Below are 14,216 nucleotides of genomic sequence, written 5' to 3'. Positions count from 1 at the left end.
ATCACAAATGGAGTCCAGAAGCTGTTTGTTTATAGTGGGGGCCTCGGGGGACCCCTGATCTTGAAATACAGCGGCTGGCAGCCCGTTTGTTACAACATGCCCATGGATGCACGTATTACTTGCAGTGTGCAAAGAACAATATACAAAACTAGAACAAAAGAATCCAAAAGGGAATCCGTACGTCATGAGATATGCACGGGATATCTTTCATCTAATCTCATGTTTTGCTGGAGTACATCGGCTTAATTCACTACGTCTTCAGAGTGGCTAATTGACCTTGACTACATGTATCACCGACATATATGATCATGGGATTCCGCCACTCCCTTTACATCTCCGTCTGACGACACACGACGTAGTGAACGCCCCCTAGTTCGACAAGCAAAACACAGAGTCACAAAAAAACGAATATGAACGTATAAAAACAGATTTTCTTTGTCTTCTCTCACTACAAGTCGAAGACTCTAAAGCAGGCTCTACATGTTCGCTTTTCTATTTCCAGCTCCATCCCCTGGACCACAGATAGCATTTCTCTGCCTCAAGGAGAATCAACTATAAACTAAGGAGTAGCCTTGCTCATGCTGATAAGCCTCTTTACACCGACCTGTAGTGAAACACACATGTTAGTATCGTTTCCGTCAAATTCCGACCAGAGGTAGGAAACTTCATATAAAAAGAAATCAAACTCACAATCCATTGTCCGCACTCCTCAGTCTTCTCCGTCTGGATCTTGATCTGCAGCTGCTGTGCACCGGCGTAGTCCTTGGCCTCAATCGCCTGCGCCAGAGTGTTCAGCTGACCAATAGTATCCGGCTTGACGAGCTCCTCGTTGTTGAGGTGGTCAAACAGGTAGTTCAACCGCTTCTGCGTGTCCTTGACGTGCGGCGCAAATGATGCCGGCGCCTTGGCAGCCACCCGCTCCATGTCCCTGCTCAGTATCTCAACAAGCTGCTGAGCCGATGCCGGAATGTGTGACCTGTCTCCTGGAGGGTATTTGGTCTTTGCCGGGGGCGCAGCTGCAGCGCGAGGCGGGGGTGGTGTCGGGGTGCTCAATGGGCCTCGGCCTCCAGGAGGTGGGCCGACCTGAGAGCTTGGGGGCGGGGCCATAGGCGGTTGTCCAGCCTGAGGGGGGGCGCCGTACGGCGAAGGAGCATATTGCCCACCTGGAGCGGGCGACTGCTGGGGAGCGGCCGCGTATGGGTTTGTAGGAGGCGGGCGGCTCATAGCGGGCGGAGGAGGCATCGAGCCCGCCGGGCCCGGCCCACCCTGCTGTTGCTGCATAGCCGGCGAAGGCGCATACCTGTTTGATGGCGGCGGTGCCGCGGGAGCAACGCTGTAGGGCGATGCAGTACGGGCAGGTGGTGCATTCATCCCAAAAGACTGCCCTGGGGCAGGAGGGGGAGGTGCGTATGTTGAGGAAGCAGCCGAGGCAGGCCTTGGGGGCGCGGCACCACCGTAGCCAGCCTGGGGAGGGCTAGTAAGTGGCGATGCCATCCGAGGAGGGCCTTGGCCAGCCTTGGGCGGGGGCGGGGGAGGTGTCGCAGTGCCCCTCTGTCCAAGGTAGGGGCTTTGAGGCGGGGGTGCCATACCAGCTTGTTGGTTCGCGAATGGGGAGGGGACGGGGGCGACACTGGGTGTCGATCGGCGCGGAGGAGGAGCCTTTGTGACCATCGGGACATCGTTCCAGCTACCAGCGTCGACAGTCCTGGATGGCGGCAGCGCTGACGGCGTGGCATTCCGAGGAGGCGGCGGTGCACCGAAGTTCTGTTGAGGCTGACCGTAACCAACTCCCGGCGTGGGTCCATATGCTCCCGCGCCGCCCGCCGGCTGAGGAGGAGCGTACGAAGTTTGCTGTGGTTGGTAAGGAGTGGCGCCAGCAGGTGCGTACGGAGACGGCGCAGGAGGACCGTAAGGGTTGGCTGCCGGAGTCTGGGCCTGAGGTGCCGGTGGCATGCCGTAAGGGGTCGACATGGGCTGCTGCTGGGGAGGCTGGTAGCCAACAGGCTGTTGCCTCGTCGGCAGACGGGCTGCAGCGGGCGCCTGCTGTGCTCTTGCAGCCGCGGGCTGAGCACCAGACTTCGTGGTTGCAAGCTGCAGGCGCTTACGGGCAACCTCTGCACCAGAGTACGAAGCAGGCACCAGCTCCAGGTACTTCTGTGCTATGGAAAGCTGGCCGTGTGCTGCGACAATGTCTGCGTACTCAATGTACTTGTCGTACAGAGAAGCCAACTTCCAGTCGGACGTCTTGCTCGCCTCTGCATCCTGGAATTTTGTGACATGTCGGAACACGGTGACCTTCTCAATCAGCTGCTGCAGAGATCTGGCGTGGACTGAGAAGGTGTTGTCCGCCTCAGCCTCCTGGATCTCGTTCTTTTCAGCCTCCTCAAGCGCATCAATCCAGATGCCAACAACCTTCTCAAGCTTGGACCCGACCAGGAAGCAAAAGGAAGCATCTTGCCGGCTGCCAGTTTCGAAGAGACGGTCTCCCAGCGCCTCGCAAAGGTCGGGGAACTCTTCAGGCTTGGCAAAAGTGCAGAGGGTTGCCATGGTCTCCTTCCAATCGGCGATATCGGCGTTGTAAACAACATCCCAGAGGTTGTCGTTGATGACGGACCCAAGCAGCCTCAGGTAGCTTGGGCTACCCTTCTTGGCACTGATGTATGCCGTCTGGACCTGGTCAACCAGCTCCTTACCACCGCAGTTGGCGATGAGGAACGCATCGGCTATGCGGTCGGCCTTGATGCAGATCTCAACGGCCTTGGCAAAGTTGCCGAGCATGATGGCCCGAGTAACCGAGTCCTCCAAGCCAGTGTTGCCTTCCCGAAGCAAGTGGAAGGGGCTGTCTGTCTTGGCGCCCTTGGTCGCAGCCAACCCAGCAAGGAAATCGTCTCCATCTCCACCTTCAGTGAAGAAAGTAGATAACCTATTTTTCTTGTGCTTCTTGAAGGATTCCTTGACGGGCTCCACCTCGGCGTCCTCCTTCTCCGCTCCCTCCTCTGTTGTACTCTCCGGGGAGGCAGGAGCCTCCTCTGCCGACAGGCCAAGGTACTCGACAACCTGCTTGCGCGGGTTTTCTGCAACAAGAGTCTCCATGACCTTCCATGCCGTGGTCTCGTCCTCAGACTTGGCATTCTCCAGGTGTGACTGGCAGATGCTCTTCAAGTCACCAGCCTTGATCGACTCCTCAAACTTCTCAGTTGCGGACCCAATCTCAGAGTCTACCGAAAAGTGGGAAATGGAAATCTCCGAGGCCCTGGGCTGGCCAGGTGCCGTCTGTGTCTGCTTAAACACCACAACCTTGCCGCCGAAGCCAAATGAGGCACCCACCGGTCGCTGGTACCACAGAGGGGCTTTGGTCAGGGTGAAAGACGCCCCTTGAGGTTGAGTCTGGGCCTTGGTAAAGAAGTCCTCCCCGTCCAGGCTGTTCTGCGCAGCCGCCTGGGTCGCAGAGGGGTTGGTGTTCTGAAGTGTCTGTATCGTAATCTTTCCATCGAAAGAGGCGGTGGCGGAGAGGTTGGGGTTGGTGGGATTGAAGCGCGCCGAGAAGGTCCAGTTGGTGACCTCAGGGAACTCTCCGTAGCGCTCGCCGGTCTGAGGGTTCCAGACAATAGTCCTGTTGTCCTTGCCGCAGGAAATCAGGAGATCACTGTCCTGCTGACACCAAGAAACGGAGAGCACTCCCTGCTCGTGGCCCTGCAGGGTCCTCTCAGGGGCATTCGAGTTCCGCAAATCCCAGAGGAAGATCACTGGCATGGTGTCATCAGGAGTGGCAGTGAGAAGTTTGGTCGAGTTGTTCGGGTCCCATGCAATAGCACTAACGGCCTTGCGGCTGTTGTTGAGCGTCAAGGACGCCTTCCTGGTCTTCAAATCCCAAACGGTAACAAAGCCACCCGAACCACCAGTGGCCAGGATGTGCGGAACCTTGCGGTTCCATGCCACACACTCGAGATCGTCAGAGCGGGCGGCGGCAGTGCCCAGGCGAAATGGGTTTGAAATGTCATTGACGTCGTATATGAAAAGCTCGCCCTTGGTTCCGGCCGTCGCGAGAATCTGAGGTTTCAGGGGGTTGAACTGTAAGGACTTGATAGCGCCCGTATGTTTTGTCGTTCGTGACATGTGAGCATCCGATGCGCCCGACAGAAGCTTCTCGGCGTCCCACAGGTCCAGCGAGCCATTCTCTAGCGCACCGGCAATGATGCCCCTCGGGTGGTCCTCGTTTGGCGGACCCCATGCAATATCAAAAAACCTAGAAGCGACAAAGTAGAAAGACAGTGTGAGTAGGCATGCATCCAGGCAGACAGGCGGACACAGACAGAAGCCATGTGGCTTCTAGTATGGATGGCCTACCTTGAATCCGCACTGATGCTTGCAATGGGCTGCAGCTCTAGTCCTTGGCCCTCATCATCAAGCTTAAGGTCCCAAAGCTCCAACTTCGTCTCATCTGAGAAATCAGCATCCACAGCTCCTGCGCGAGTGCCTGTGACTACGATTGGGGCGGAAGTGTCGGGCGACCAGGCAAAAGCCGCCGTCCGCGGGATCTCCCTAAGTCGGACCATGGCGTATTCGAGGCCAGGTTTTGGTGTATATGGCCTTTGTGTCGTATATGCAAGTTCGCCTCGTACAAGTGGTTATTTTTAGTGGTAAAATAAAAGTAATAATTTGGTAACAGCAAGCAGCCTCTCGAGGTCTCTCTTTTTCACTTCAGAAAATCAAAAAGGTGGGAGAGCTCGCTGCTGCTGATGCTTGCTGAAGAAGGTGGTGTAATACAGAGTGTGTGAAGTAGCTAGCGTGGCACTTTGGGGGACGATTATCGTTCGCCGCCCATAAGCTCCTAGGCTTGCTAGGATCTTACCAGTTAATTCAATGTGGCCTTGGTTGTACCTTAAAGACAACTGCGCTAAGACATTGACACCTCCATGTTTCAATGCTTGAGCCCCACCAAAAAGACAAAGTTAACGCACAGACTTTATCGAGGAGCCAACAAGTCGTCTGCCTGCCTTTGATTGCACCTATCCGAAAGAATAAGCTGTGATAGATGCATAACCGTGACATTTAACGGGTTTAATACTCGACCTGATCACCAAACGAGGGCAGCAATATCAAACATGATAATCGTCATCGCAGCAACCCGTCTTCTCCATCAAACACAGAAAAATATTACGCCCAAAAAATGACCGACGCGTCACGCTGGAAGGCGACCCTCTACGTCGGAGGCCTACCTGCCGCGGCAACAGAGGCAAGCCTACACGATGCCTTCATCCCCTTTGGCGAAATAGCCGACGTAAAGATGCCCAAGAACGACAACCCGAAATCGGCAGAGACGCACAGGGGATTTGCCTATGTCGAGTATGAGGATGCCGATGATGCCAAAGAAGCCATGGACAACATGGACCAGTCAGAATTCTTTGGTAGAATTATCAAGGTCCATGCTGCAAAGCCACCAAAGAGTGCTAATGAGGGACTGGGCAGCAAGACGGCTGTCTGGGAACAGGTTAGTGTCTTTTATTTGTTAATACCAGTTGCTAGTTTCGAGCTTTATGCTGACTTGAACTCTGCAGGAGGGATGGCTTGCGAAAAATGCCGTCAGTGAGGAGGACAGGTTGGGTGGAGATCAGTCAGCTATGGCAACGGAACCTGCGCCTCCAGCAGAAGATCCGATGCAGGGACTGGAAGGATTGGATGTTGCCGGGCCTAGACCTGAATGAGGTCATTTTTAATTCTTAGGCTGTGACAGTCGACTGTTGTAATTTGCATAGCATCGGCGTTAGATGGCGTTCAGGGTATCACGTGTTTGGATCATCCAGTAAGGCTTAGTAGCCACATGATGAGGACTTCAGCAATGGAGCGTTTGAGACTCGGGAACAAAATGAAATAATCTCTTGATAACCAGGCGTCCGTGGTTGTTACAGTACCCAGCGTACACTGTTCGGTTGTGACTTTTTTTTGGCTCCCCAAATGCCGCAGACTGGCTGTACCCTCCGTCTAACTATGCTACACGTGCCTCCCTTCCAAATCTAGTGGGCGCCCTCACCATGTCCCTCGCTGTGCGCATCGGCAGCACGGTTCTGACGCTTCAGACGGATAGTCTTGTCAGTCATGAAGTGTCGCAGGCTGGAGTAGGCGGCGGCGATGACGGCAAAACCGACGACGACACCTGGTATTTGTTGACATGTTAGACAACCGGTGCATACTAGATGGCAAGAGGAGCTCCAAGGTCGGATGAGCTTTCTTCAAGACGTCCACGTACCAAGGGGCAGCAACTCCGGAGGGATCTTTCGGAGACGACGAAGGCGTTGCGAGATGGTGTGTGCTAAAAGTAACGACCCAAGTAAGCCATTGTCACTTTTCGACACGTCGCGAAGCTTCAATGTAGGCTCTGTTCACGAGCCATGGATCGTAACATGTCAATTTAGCGGAGGGACTTATGCATACCAGCTTGCTCCTCATTCTGCAGCAGATTGATTCGGTTAGCATTGGTCTCAAACTACCACGCGACACCCAAAGAAGGCATCATGGTTCGATTCTTTTTGCCTGCTGAATTGGACTCACGGGAACGGGCCGCAACATGCGGCGTGTCGGCTGGAACATGCGAAGGCGTTGCGTGGGATGCATCGTGAACGATTTGTCTCGAGGACTTCGGGATTGGTCGTTCGCAATTGTCGTTCGGCTACGATAGGGTAGCTTCAGTACCTAATGTAGCCTTTTTGGAGAAAGGCGTTTGGTTTGCTTGGGCTGATGAGGTCAGACAGCGATTTCCAGGTCCTTCCGTTCGCCAGATCAGAATGGCTAGACCCACTTGTTCAATTTGCCGAGGGCTAGGGAGGTACACCTGATTTCCGTGGGTTAGTGCAGTACTTTTCAGGTACCGTCCTAAGCTCACTGGTCCAAGCTTGCCTTTTCAGACCTGACAATTGAGGCAGCTTTTCCATAGCATCATTCGATTGTCCGTCGCGAACGTGGTTTAGCATCGACAATCAATCACTCGCCCAGATCTCCGAGAACCGTATAGCACATCGCAACAGCACCCACCCAATTGGCCCCGGTTTACACCATACAGTCAAAATGTCCGACGAGGAGCGCGTTACCAAGCCTTTCAAGTTCGTCACAGGTATGATTATGAGCCCGACTCCCTGAGAAAAAGCCTCTTGAGCTCGGCCCATTTGAATTTTGGAAGTTTGCTGACCCCCCATCGTGTAGCCGGTATGAAAACCCCAATTGACACCCGATTTCGCTGCGGCCTCGATTGCTTCCTCGCAAGCCGACGAACATTTGACCTATATTGGATATCGAGGAGTGGCGGACTGACAAACAAATCGCGGGCATTCGTTAGGCGTCGACGCTCGGTTCCCGAACACCAACCAGACCAAGCACTGCTGGCAGAACTATGTCGACTACCACAAGTGCATCCTAGCCAAGGGCGAGGACTTTGCTCCCTGCCGTCAGGTTAGTAATCGACTTTTGAGTCTTTGAAAGGCTGCACGTCACCCGCTGACAAACTGCTCTTGATATAGTTCTGGCTGGCCTACCGTTCCCTGTGCCCCAGCTCATGGTACGAGCGTTGGGACTCGCAAAGAGGTATGTTCCTTTGCATCCAAGACGGTGTTCAAGCTCATTGACTAATTTGTGATCACAGAGGCTGGCAACTTCCCGGTCAAGCTGGAGCAGTAGACTTGGTATATTTGCAGGAAGTAGGTGTTGAGGGGATTGGGGCGTGCAAAGCTACGTATCATAGAATCACCTCCCCACGGTGCCGTGAATCAATAGATGTCGTTCTGGTTAAATCGCATTCTTCGGGCTTGACCACCATCCTGTCGTGACTTCGTGAATTATATATAAAACATGCTGCTGTGTCATTGTCGAAATCCCGCGTCCATGAAGACTTGAATCTTACAAAATCACAATACGTAATATTTCACTTTCAGTTTGAAAGTCCTGAGCAGACAACCAAACCCAGAATGGATTAATTGTTAATGAGTCCCGACAATTGAAGACCGCTCGTGATGCCCCGAAACGCCCGAATGACCAACCAAAAATCACAATATCTCAGTCCCTCCTACTTGCTCTCGTCCTCATCGCTTGAGCTCATGAACTCGTCATCGTCGTCAAAACCACTGAACTTCATGCTTTGTGCCGGGGCCTTGGTTTGGGCCGGTGCCTTTTCCTTCCCCTTTCCTTTGTCAACCTTTTCAGGCTCCGATGGTGGTGAGGTTGGTGCCGAACTCTCACTCTCATCACCTTCGGCCATATCCTCGTCGCTGGAAGCCTCTTCTAGCGGAACACGAGCGGCTTTGCTGCTGGAACCTGGGGTGACCATCATGTTGTCGGTGATATTTCCCGCCTTAAGAGCTGCGAGGACGGCATCTCTTGTCCTCTCCCCTGCCTCCTCCTTGTCCTCCACCCACTTGCCGTCGAGACGCCCCTTGCCACCGTACTTGATCTCGTGCTCCTTCTTCTCGGTCATCTCCACGATCTCCTCCCATCGTTTCCGACGCTTCTCCTTCTCCTTCTTCTCCATGTCGGGTTTGATAGCGAGGTACTCAGCGAGCGCCTTGGCCTCGTTGGCAGTCCTGACGCGACGCCCGTCCAGGTTACGACTTGATCCGTTGTTATCGCCGTTGCTCTTTTTCTTTGATGACATGCGGCCACCGGCGGCACGGAGCTGGGACCCGAAACCACCCTTGCCACCGCATAGCGGGGCTGAGAGTCGTAGTGAAAGAAAGTCATTACTGGGATCTGGCAGAAGAGACCTAACTCTTTGTGTCGATGTTGAAGAGATGTTCTTGTTTGTGTGTGTAGTGAGAAAAAGGCGTTGGTTTGGGAGAGCCACTCGTCGCTCGAGTTGATCCCATATCTCTGATGCCGATGATGTAGATTCGATAGGGAAGGATACGGTCGATGGCGCGCCCAGCCCCGGGAAGGTCGAAATCAAGATATTTATTGTTTCTGTCATCGTGATAGTTTATTTTTTGCTTCTATGCGAGAATGGCCTGGTTCTGGAGTCTTTGCCGGCGCCTTTGTATACATAAATGTGGTCTAGAGTCGTTGACTGATAGCTGGATGATGAAGAGGCTTGAAGGGCGAATCTACAGACGCGCGACAACCCAAGCCCAAACCTTCATCCAGGGTCGTCAGAGACGACCGGGCGCATGGACCAACTTGCGCATTCCCGGAGCCAAGTGGGGTCAAAACGGCAACGTACCCAGGTACCTCTTCTTACACGTGACACCGCCATCAGTCAAAGTGGGGTCTCACCCTCCAGCCAGCCCACGCGCGAGCACAAAATCAATCCACCAGACCATATCGAAAAACTCCCTTTAAGCATTTCGAGGAGAGGACCGAGTTGACCTTTGCGACCTGTTGACCCCAATCACCACCCACCCAACGAAACAACATCGGATTCCGAGGACCCGTCACGATGTTGATGCCAAAGGCTGACCGCAAGGCGATCCACGAGGTACGACGATAATTCCCTGAAGCTATCAAATGCGGGCATCAAACGAAAAGACACAAAAGGGTTATGGGAATTGGCGGAGGATATTTTGGATTGGTTGGCAGGAGGCGGGCAGCTTTGCATATATCGCGAACATTGCAGACTGACATTTGCTCGCTTTACAGTACCTCTTCCGTGAGGGTGTGCTCGTGGCTGCCAAGGACTACAACCTCGCTGAGCACCCCGATATTCCCAACGTCAAGAACCTCTTCGTCATCAAGGCTTGCCAGTCGCTCAACTCCCGTGGCCGTACGTTTCCCTGAACAGATCCGAATATCGAATGCGAAATACGAGTGCAGACAAGCTTTGGCGGACGGAATAACAGGACGGAGGCTGACCATGCAATGACGACCTAAAACAGTGATCAAGACCCGTTTCTCGTGGCAGTACTACTACTACACCCTCACCCCCGAGGGTCTCGACTACCTCCGCGAGTGGCTGCACCTGCCGGCCGAGATCGTTCCTGCTACCCACATCAAGCAGCAGCGGTCACATGCGCCCCCGCGTGGCATGATGGGCGGCGAGGGTGAGCGTGAGCGGAGGCCTTTCGGCCGTGGCCGTGGTGGTGACCGTGGTGACCGCGGTGACCGTGAGGGTGGCTACCGCCGCCGTGATGCCGGCGAGGGCAAGGAGGGTGGTGCGCCTGGCGAGTTCCAGCCTCAATTGTGAGTTTTCCCAGCCAGGAGAGGGGAGGCATGAGTTGGCTCCCTGGATTTCCATGACTTTGGAGAGAGCAACCTACTGACTTTGATATTCTCGACACAGCCGTGGTGGATTTGGCCGCGGCCGTGGCGGTGCTCCCCCTTCATAAACGATGACTATCAACACCCATTTTACCGCACCAATGGAGATCCTCGGTTTCCTCAGTTAATGACTGTACGAAAAGTACTTGGTCTATGGGGTTTCGGGTTGTGGACGACGCTCACGAGAAATTAAAAGGGATGGGATGCGTCCAAAAAACTACTTTGTGATGGGTTTGTTCGGGGAGTTTGGGCTGTAGAGGAGCTTTTACAATCCTCGGAAAATCATTTGCATTACATGGTCCGTATCTGCGGTTGTTTACCAAGGGTTATCTGCTTGAATGACGCCTCTGATAACTGGCACAAGTTCTTATGTTCAAGGGCTCCTCGTATTTGACATGAGTTGTGTGGGTTGATTTACAATTGTTGATTCCTGGGTGAAGAGACACTTGTTGCTAGTATACACCCCGCGGTCATTATGAGGTCCAGGAGAAGCTTTGGCAAGGGGCTCTGATTGGGCCGAGACCCATTGGCCGTCTTCATCTCTGTACCACGAGATGGGACAACCAGCGGTGGTGACAATCCGCAAAAGACCACTCCAGCAATGGACCTTTATATATTCTCGGAGCAGCCTTCTCGCATACGCTGGTGCCAGAATTAGGCGACCTTTGATCCGGGTAAAATTTGACAGTGAGTTTATTCCAATCCCTGTGCGCCGATTATCATATCTATGTGGATCAAGCTCAGGGATAGTATGTGGTTTACAGGTGGGCTGGTCTAAGTATGGATGTCATTGTAGGTCTGTCTTCTCTTGCCTTTCACGTTCTCGAATCAGGTAAGACCGAATGAGCCAATGATGCTAGCGAAGTACTGTCTGATCTGCGGATATAAATAGTATTCATACTACACTCACAGCACCTCTGGACTATGAATACGCTAGTTGTTCTTCTTAGAATTACAATCAAGAGCAAAAATCAGAATTCATGAAGATAGAGCGGGGAAATTAGAGTTTTTTTCGTGCGTTGACGAAGAATTGATCGGGAGAAACATTGAGAGCCGAGACAAACAACCCAGAAGGAAAACATCTTAATGTTGGACCACCTCAAAAAAGAAAATATTCATAGTAAAAGAACTTACGTGTGCACAATCCAGAACGCATTCAACATCCACTGAACCCGGCATTCGGCCCTCCGACGATCTTCAAGAAAAGGCCCGGAGCCGCCGGAGGTAGGCGACGGACCCACCCGATGTCTACTGGAATCAAATAGAACGTGGGCCGGAACACGAGAGCGGGCTTTTGTGTCCCATCCTGATGACGGCTGCTGTACGTAGCCCAGAGCCAGAATCCACAATGACGCATAAACCAATATGAGGAAATGTTCCCTCTAAGCGGGGGAAAATAACCCACATGTCGATTGACTCGATTCAGCACTCACGGGGCTGAATCTTTTATGTACAAGGACTCACAAAAACCTCATCCCCCGATCGATCGGTTTTTGCGGTCAAGGGTGGGAAGGGTCACCGCAGCTTAGTGTGGTGTGTTTTGCGGGTATGCCTTCAAACAGCCCGTCCTGCCAAGTTTTGTTGGCTTTTACATCCTGGCTTTTTGTATGCATGACGAGCCTTGGGTCGTATGATGCGGCATTATAGTGGGTGAGACGTCGAGGTATATATGAGTGGTTCCTGATCGCCTGATGTGGTTGAAGCTGTATTCTCCTTTGAAGTTATTTCTAGAATCAGTTTGTTTTTTTGAGATACCATACGATACCCTGTTGTTTATCACGTCTAGCAAGACATAACATTTACACAAGACTTTTGTTTTCGTTTATTACCAATATCACCTCCTAAAATGTCGGACCTCCCCAAGACCATGAAGGCTCTGCAGTGCGTAACTGGCTCTCTTCTTGCGTATCTTGTTTTTTTTTTTTTTTTTTTTTTCTGTGATGCGCCCGAGCTGACTCCTGACGATCCATCGCAGATACTCCAAGCCCAAGGAGTTTGCAGTGGTCGATGTTCCCCTGCCTGAGCTCAGAGACGATGACGTTTTGGTCAAGGTCAAGGCGTGTGGTGTCTGTGGAACCGGTAAGTCCCGATCTTTAGAGTGATCGGTAGCGTTAGTTCGCCAAGATGGTTACTGACTCGAACCGACCTCGCTTTACAGACTTGGTAAATACTCGCAAAACATTCTAGCTGGTAATAGTATGATTCAAAACTCGAGTTTTATACTGACAACTGCTTTAGCACATTCACGAGGGAGAGTTCATTGCCAAGTTTCCCCTTATCCCAGGACACGAGACCGTTGGTGTGGTCGCTGCTGTAGGGAAGGATGTGAAGGAGTTCAAGGTTGGCGACCGCGTCGCTGCGGACAATGCCGAGCTTTGCGGTCACTGCTTCTACTGCCGACGAGGCGAGTCTTTGCTCTGTGAGAACGTGCGTCACACCGAAATCTTTACCCCGACTCTGGAAATCTTGAAGTCTTATCACGAAAAAAAGAGAAGTTAACAAATCTCATAGTGGGCCGGCCACGGCACGACACTGAGCGGTGGTTTTGCCGAATACTGCGCGTACCCGCAGGGCAAGGTGTTCAAGTTCAACAACATGACAGACGTCGAGGCGACGCTGATCGAGCCGGCATCGTGCGCATGCCACGGCCTGGATAAGATCAAGCCCAGGCTGGGGTCTAGCGTGCTCATGTTCGGCGCGGGACCCACGGGCCTCATGCTGGCCCAGCTGCTGCGCCAGAATGGGTGCAGCCAGGTGACGATCGCGGCCCCGGCCGGTCTCAAGATGGACCTGGCGCGCAGCCTGGACGCGGCCGACACGTACGTGGACCTGTCGCGTGAGGACAGCGGGCCTCAGCTGGAGCAGCTCAAGAAGGACAACCCGTACGGGTTCGACATCGTCATCGAGGCGACCGGGTCGGTCAAGATCCTCGAGGACTCCATCAACTACTGCCGCAGAGGTGGCACGCTGGTGGTGTATGGCGTCTACGGCGACCAGGACAAGGTGTCGTGGAAGCCGACAAAAATCTTTGGCGACGAGATCCGCATCATCGGTTCGTTCAGCGAGGTCTTCATGTTCCCCCAGACCATCGACTACCTCGACAACGGCAAGGTCAAGACCAAGGGAATTGTCAACAAGACGTTCAAGCTGGAGCAGTTTGGGGAGGCGCTGGAGAGCATCAAAAATAAGAGTGCAATCAAGGCGGCGATTGTGTTTGACTGAAGGGGGTTGGAGGGTGGGGAGAAGCTGATAGTGTGCTTTTGCGAGCTTGTGCTAGAAAAGAAAAGTCGAGCAAGAAGAAAAAAAATAAGAAAATTTTGACCTTAATTAAAGCTTGAAGTGATCTTCATGTGGACGAGAACTTGCCAACGTACAGTCCTGATCTCCCATGTAATTCAATGAATGCTTGGTCAGTTGATCCTTGTCAATTACGAAAGTTTCCATGTCGCCTGGTCACCTGCAATTATACGCCTCTGTCATCTCAATTTGGCCAGGTACTACTGCATCACCTGATTTCCGATTGCTGATTTCTTCCCAAAAAGATAAACGCTAACTCTGTTTCCATGGATTAGAGGCTAAATAAAGTCAAGTTGATCCTGACTTGACACACGGACCATATAATCTCGCTAGTCGCACAGGGCAAGCATACAAAGGATAGTCACAAGCTTGAGATTTGAGTAGTACTGTACGACTACACATAGTTAAAGTATACATTATCACGAAACATCCGACGGCTGTGATAGTTCCAGCTCGCCAATTGAACCAACAGGATTGAGTTCCCATATCCAGCCGCAATTGCATGCCAGGGCTGCCCCGATAGCTCCCTGTGGTACTATTTCTGGCAACCTACCAGCCCGCCAAGCTTTGCTTACCCGGGAGCGTGGACAAGCTCGCAAGGTACACGCACACCAAGGCGGCAGGCAATTTATCCCCTAGGGCAATTGCGGGGATTGGGGTAGCATTCGGTTCGGCACAGTAACACC

The 14,216-nt window shown here is 52.9% G+C and overlaps 7 protein-coding genes across 7 annotated transcripts; 4 read left to right on the top strand and 3 right to left on the bottom strand.

The window, feature by feature from the left end:
- Nucleotides 1-181: 181 nt before the first annotated feature.
- MGG_01108 (protein transporter SEC31) lies at nucleotides 182-4,929 on the bottom strand. The gene is made up of 3 exons (XM_003717778.1): nucleotides 4,348-4,929; nucleotides 691-4,246; nucleotides 182-604 (listed from the first exon to the last, which is right to left on the bottom strand). The coding sequence occupies exons 1-3, from the start codon at nucleotides 4,554-4,556 to the stop codon at nucleotides 560-562; spliced, it is 3,810 nt and encodes a 1,269-aa protein (XP_003717826.1). The 5' UTR covers nucleotides 4,557-4,929; the 3' UTR covers nucleotides 182-559.
- A 97-nt stretch (nucleotides 4,930-5,026) lies between these two features.
- On the top strand, nucleotides 5,027-5,910 carry MGG_01109 (nuclear cap-binding protein). The gene is made up of 2 exons (XM_003717777.1): nucleotides 5,027-5,491; nucleotides 5,559-5,910. The coding sequence occupies exons 1-2, from the start codon at nucleotides 5,171-5,173 to the stop codon at nucleotides 5,703-5,705; spliced, it is 468 nt and encodes a 155-aa protein (XP_003717825.1). The 5' UTR covers nucleotides 5,027-5,170; the 3' UTR covers nucleotides 5,706-5,910.
- Nucleotides 5,769-6,766, bottom strand: MGG_01110 (uncharacterized protein). Its single transcript, XM_003717776.1, has 4 exons — nucleotides 6,550-6,766; nucleotides 6,433-6,448; nucleotides 6,248-6,310; nucleotides 5,769-6,154 (listed from the first exon to the last, which is right to left on the bottom strand). Exons 1-4 carry the CDS (start codon nucleotides 6,610-6,612, stop codon nucleotides 6,015-6,017), a joined length of 282 nt encoding a protein of 93 aa, XP_003717824.1. The 5' UTR covers nucleotides 6,613-6,766; the 3' UTR covers nucleotides 5,769-6,014.
- A 296-nt stretch (nucleotides 6,767-7,062) lies between these two features.
- On the top strand, nucleotides 7,063-7,668 carry MGG_01111 (cytochrome c oxidase subunit 6B; the record flags this gene model as incomplete). The annotated part of the gene is made up of 4 exons (XM_003717775.1): nucleotides 7,063-7,108; nucleotides 7,331-7,443; nucleotides 7,512-7,575; nucleotides 7,634-7,668. 4 exons carry the CDS (start codon nucleotides 7,063-7,065, stop codon nucleotides 7,666-7,668), a joined length of 258 nt encoding a protein of 85 aa, XP_003717823.1.
- Nucleotides 7,669-7,966: 298 nt separating this feature from the next.
- MGG_01112 (uncharacterized protein) lies at nucleotides 7,967-8,950 on the bottom strand (the record flags this gene model as incomplete). Its single annotated transcript, XM_003717774.1, has 1 exon — nucleotides 7,967-8,950. One exon carries the CDS (start codon nucleotides 8,948-8,950, stop codon nucleotides 8,054-8,056), a length of 897 nt encoding a protein of 298 aa, XP_003717822.1. The 3' UTR covers nucleotides 7,967-8,053.
- A 283-nt stretch (nucleotides 8,951-9,233) lies between these two features.
- MGG_01113 (40S ribosomal protein S10-A) lies at nucleotides 9,234-10,601 on the top strand. The gene is made up of 4 exons (XM_003717773.1): nucleotides 9,234-9,454; nucleotides 9,616-9,739; nucleotides 9,852-10,155; nucleotides 10,256-10,601. The coding sequence occupies exons 1-4, from the start codon at nucleotides 9,416-9,418 to the stop codon at nucleotides 10,299-10,301; spliced, it is 513 nt and encodes a 170-aa protein (XP_003717821.1). The 5' UTR covers nucleotides 9,234-9,415; the 3' UTR covers nucleotides 10,302-10,601.
- A 1,278-nt stretch (nucleotides 10,602-11,879) lies between these two features.
- Nucleotides 11,880-13,621, top strand: MGG_01114 (NADP-dependent mannitol dehydrogenase). Its single transcript, XM_003717772.1, has 5 exons — nucleotides 11,880-12,114; nucleotides 12,209-12,312; nucleotides 12,392-12,396; nucleotides 12,472-12,660; nucleotides 12,745-13,621. The coding sequence occupies exons 1-5, from the start codon at nucleotides 12,080-12,082 to the stop codon at nucleotides 13,453-13,455; spliced, it is 1,044 nt and encodes a 347-aa protein (XP_003717820.1). The 5' UTR covers nucleotides 11,880-12,079; the 3' UTR covers nucleotides 13,456-13,621.
- The last annotated feature ends 595 nt before the right edge of the window (nucleotides 13,622-14,216 follow it).

The sequence above is a fragment of the Pyricularia oryzae genome, chromosome 5 (assembly GCF_000002495.2).
Source record: "Pyricularia oryzae 70-15 chromosome 5, whole genome shotgun sequence".
NCBI lineage: Eukaryota > Fungi > Ascomycota > Sordariomycetes > Magnaporthales > Pyriculariaceae > Pyricularia > Pyricularia oryzae.
Note: the sequence above shows the minus strand (reverse complement) of the source record. Positions and strands in the feature narration are given on the sequence as shown.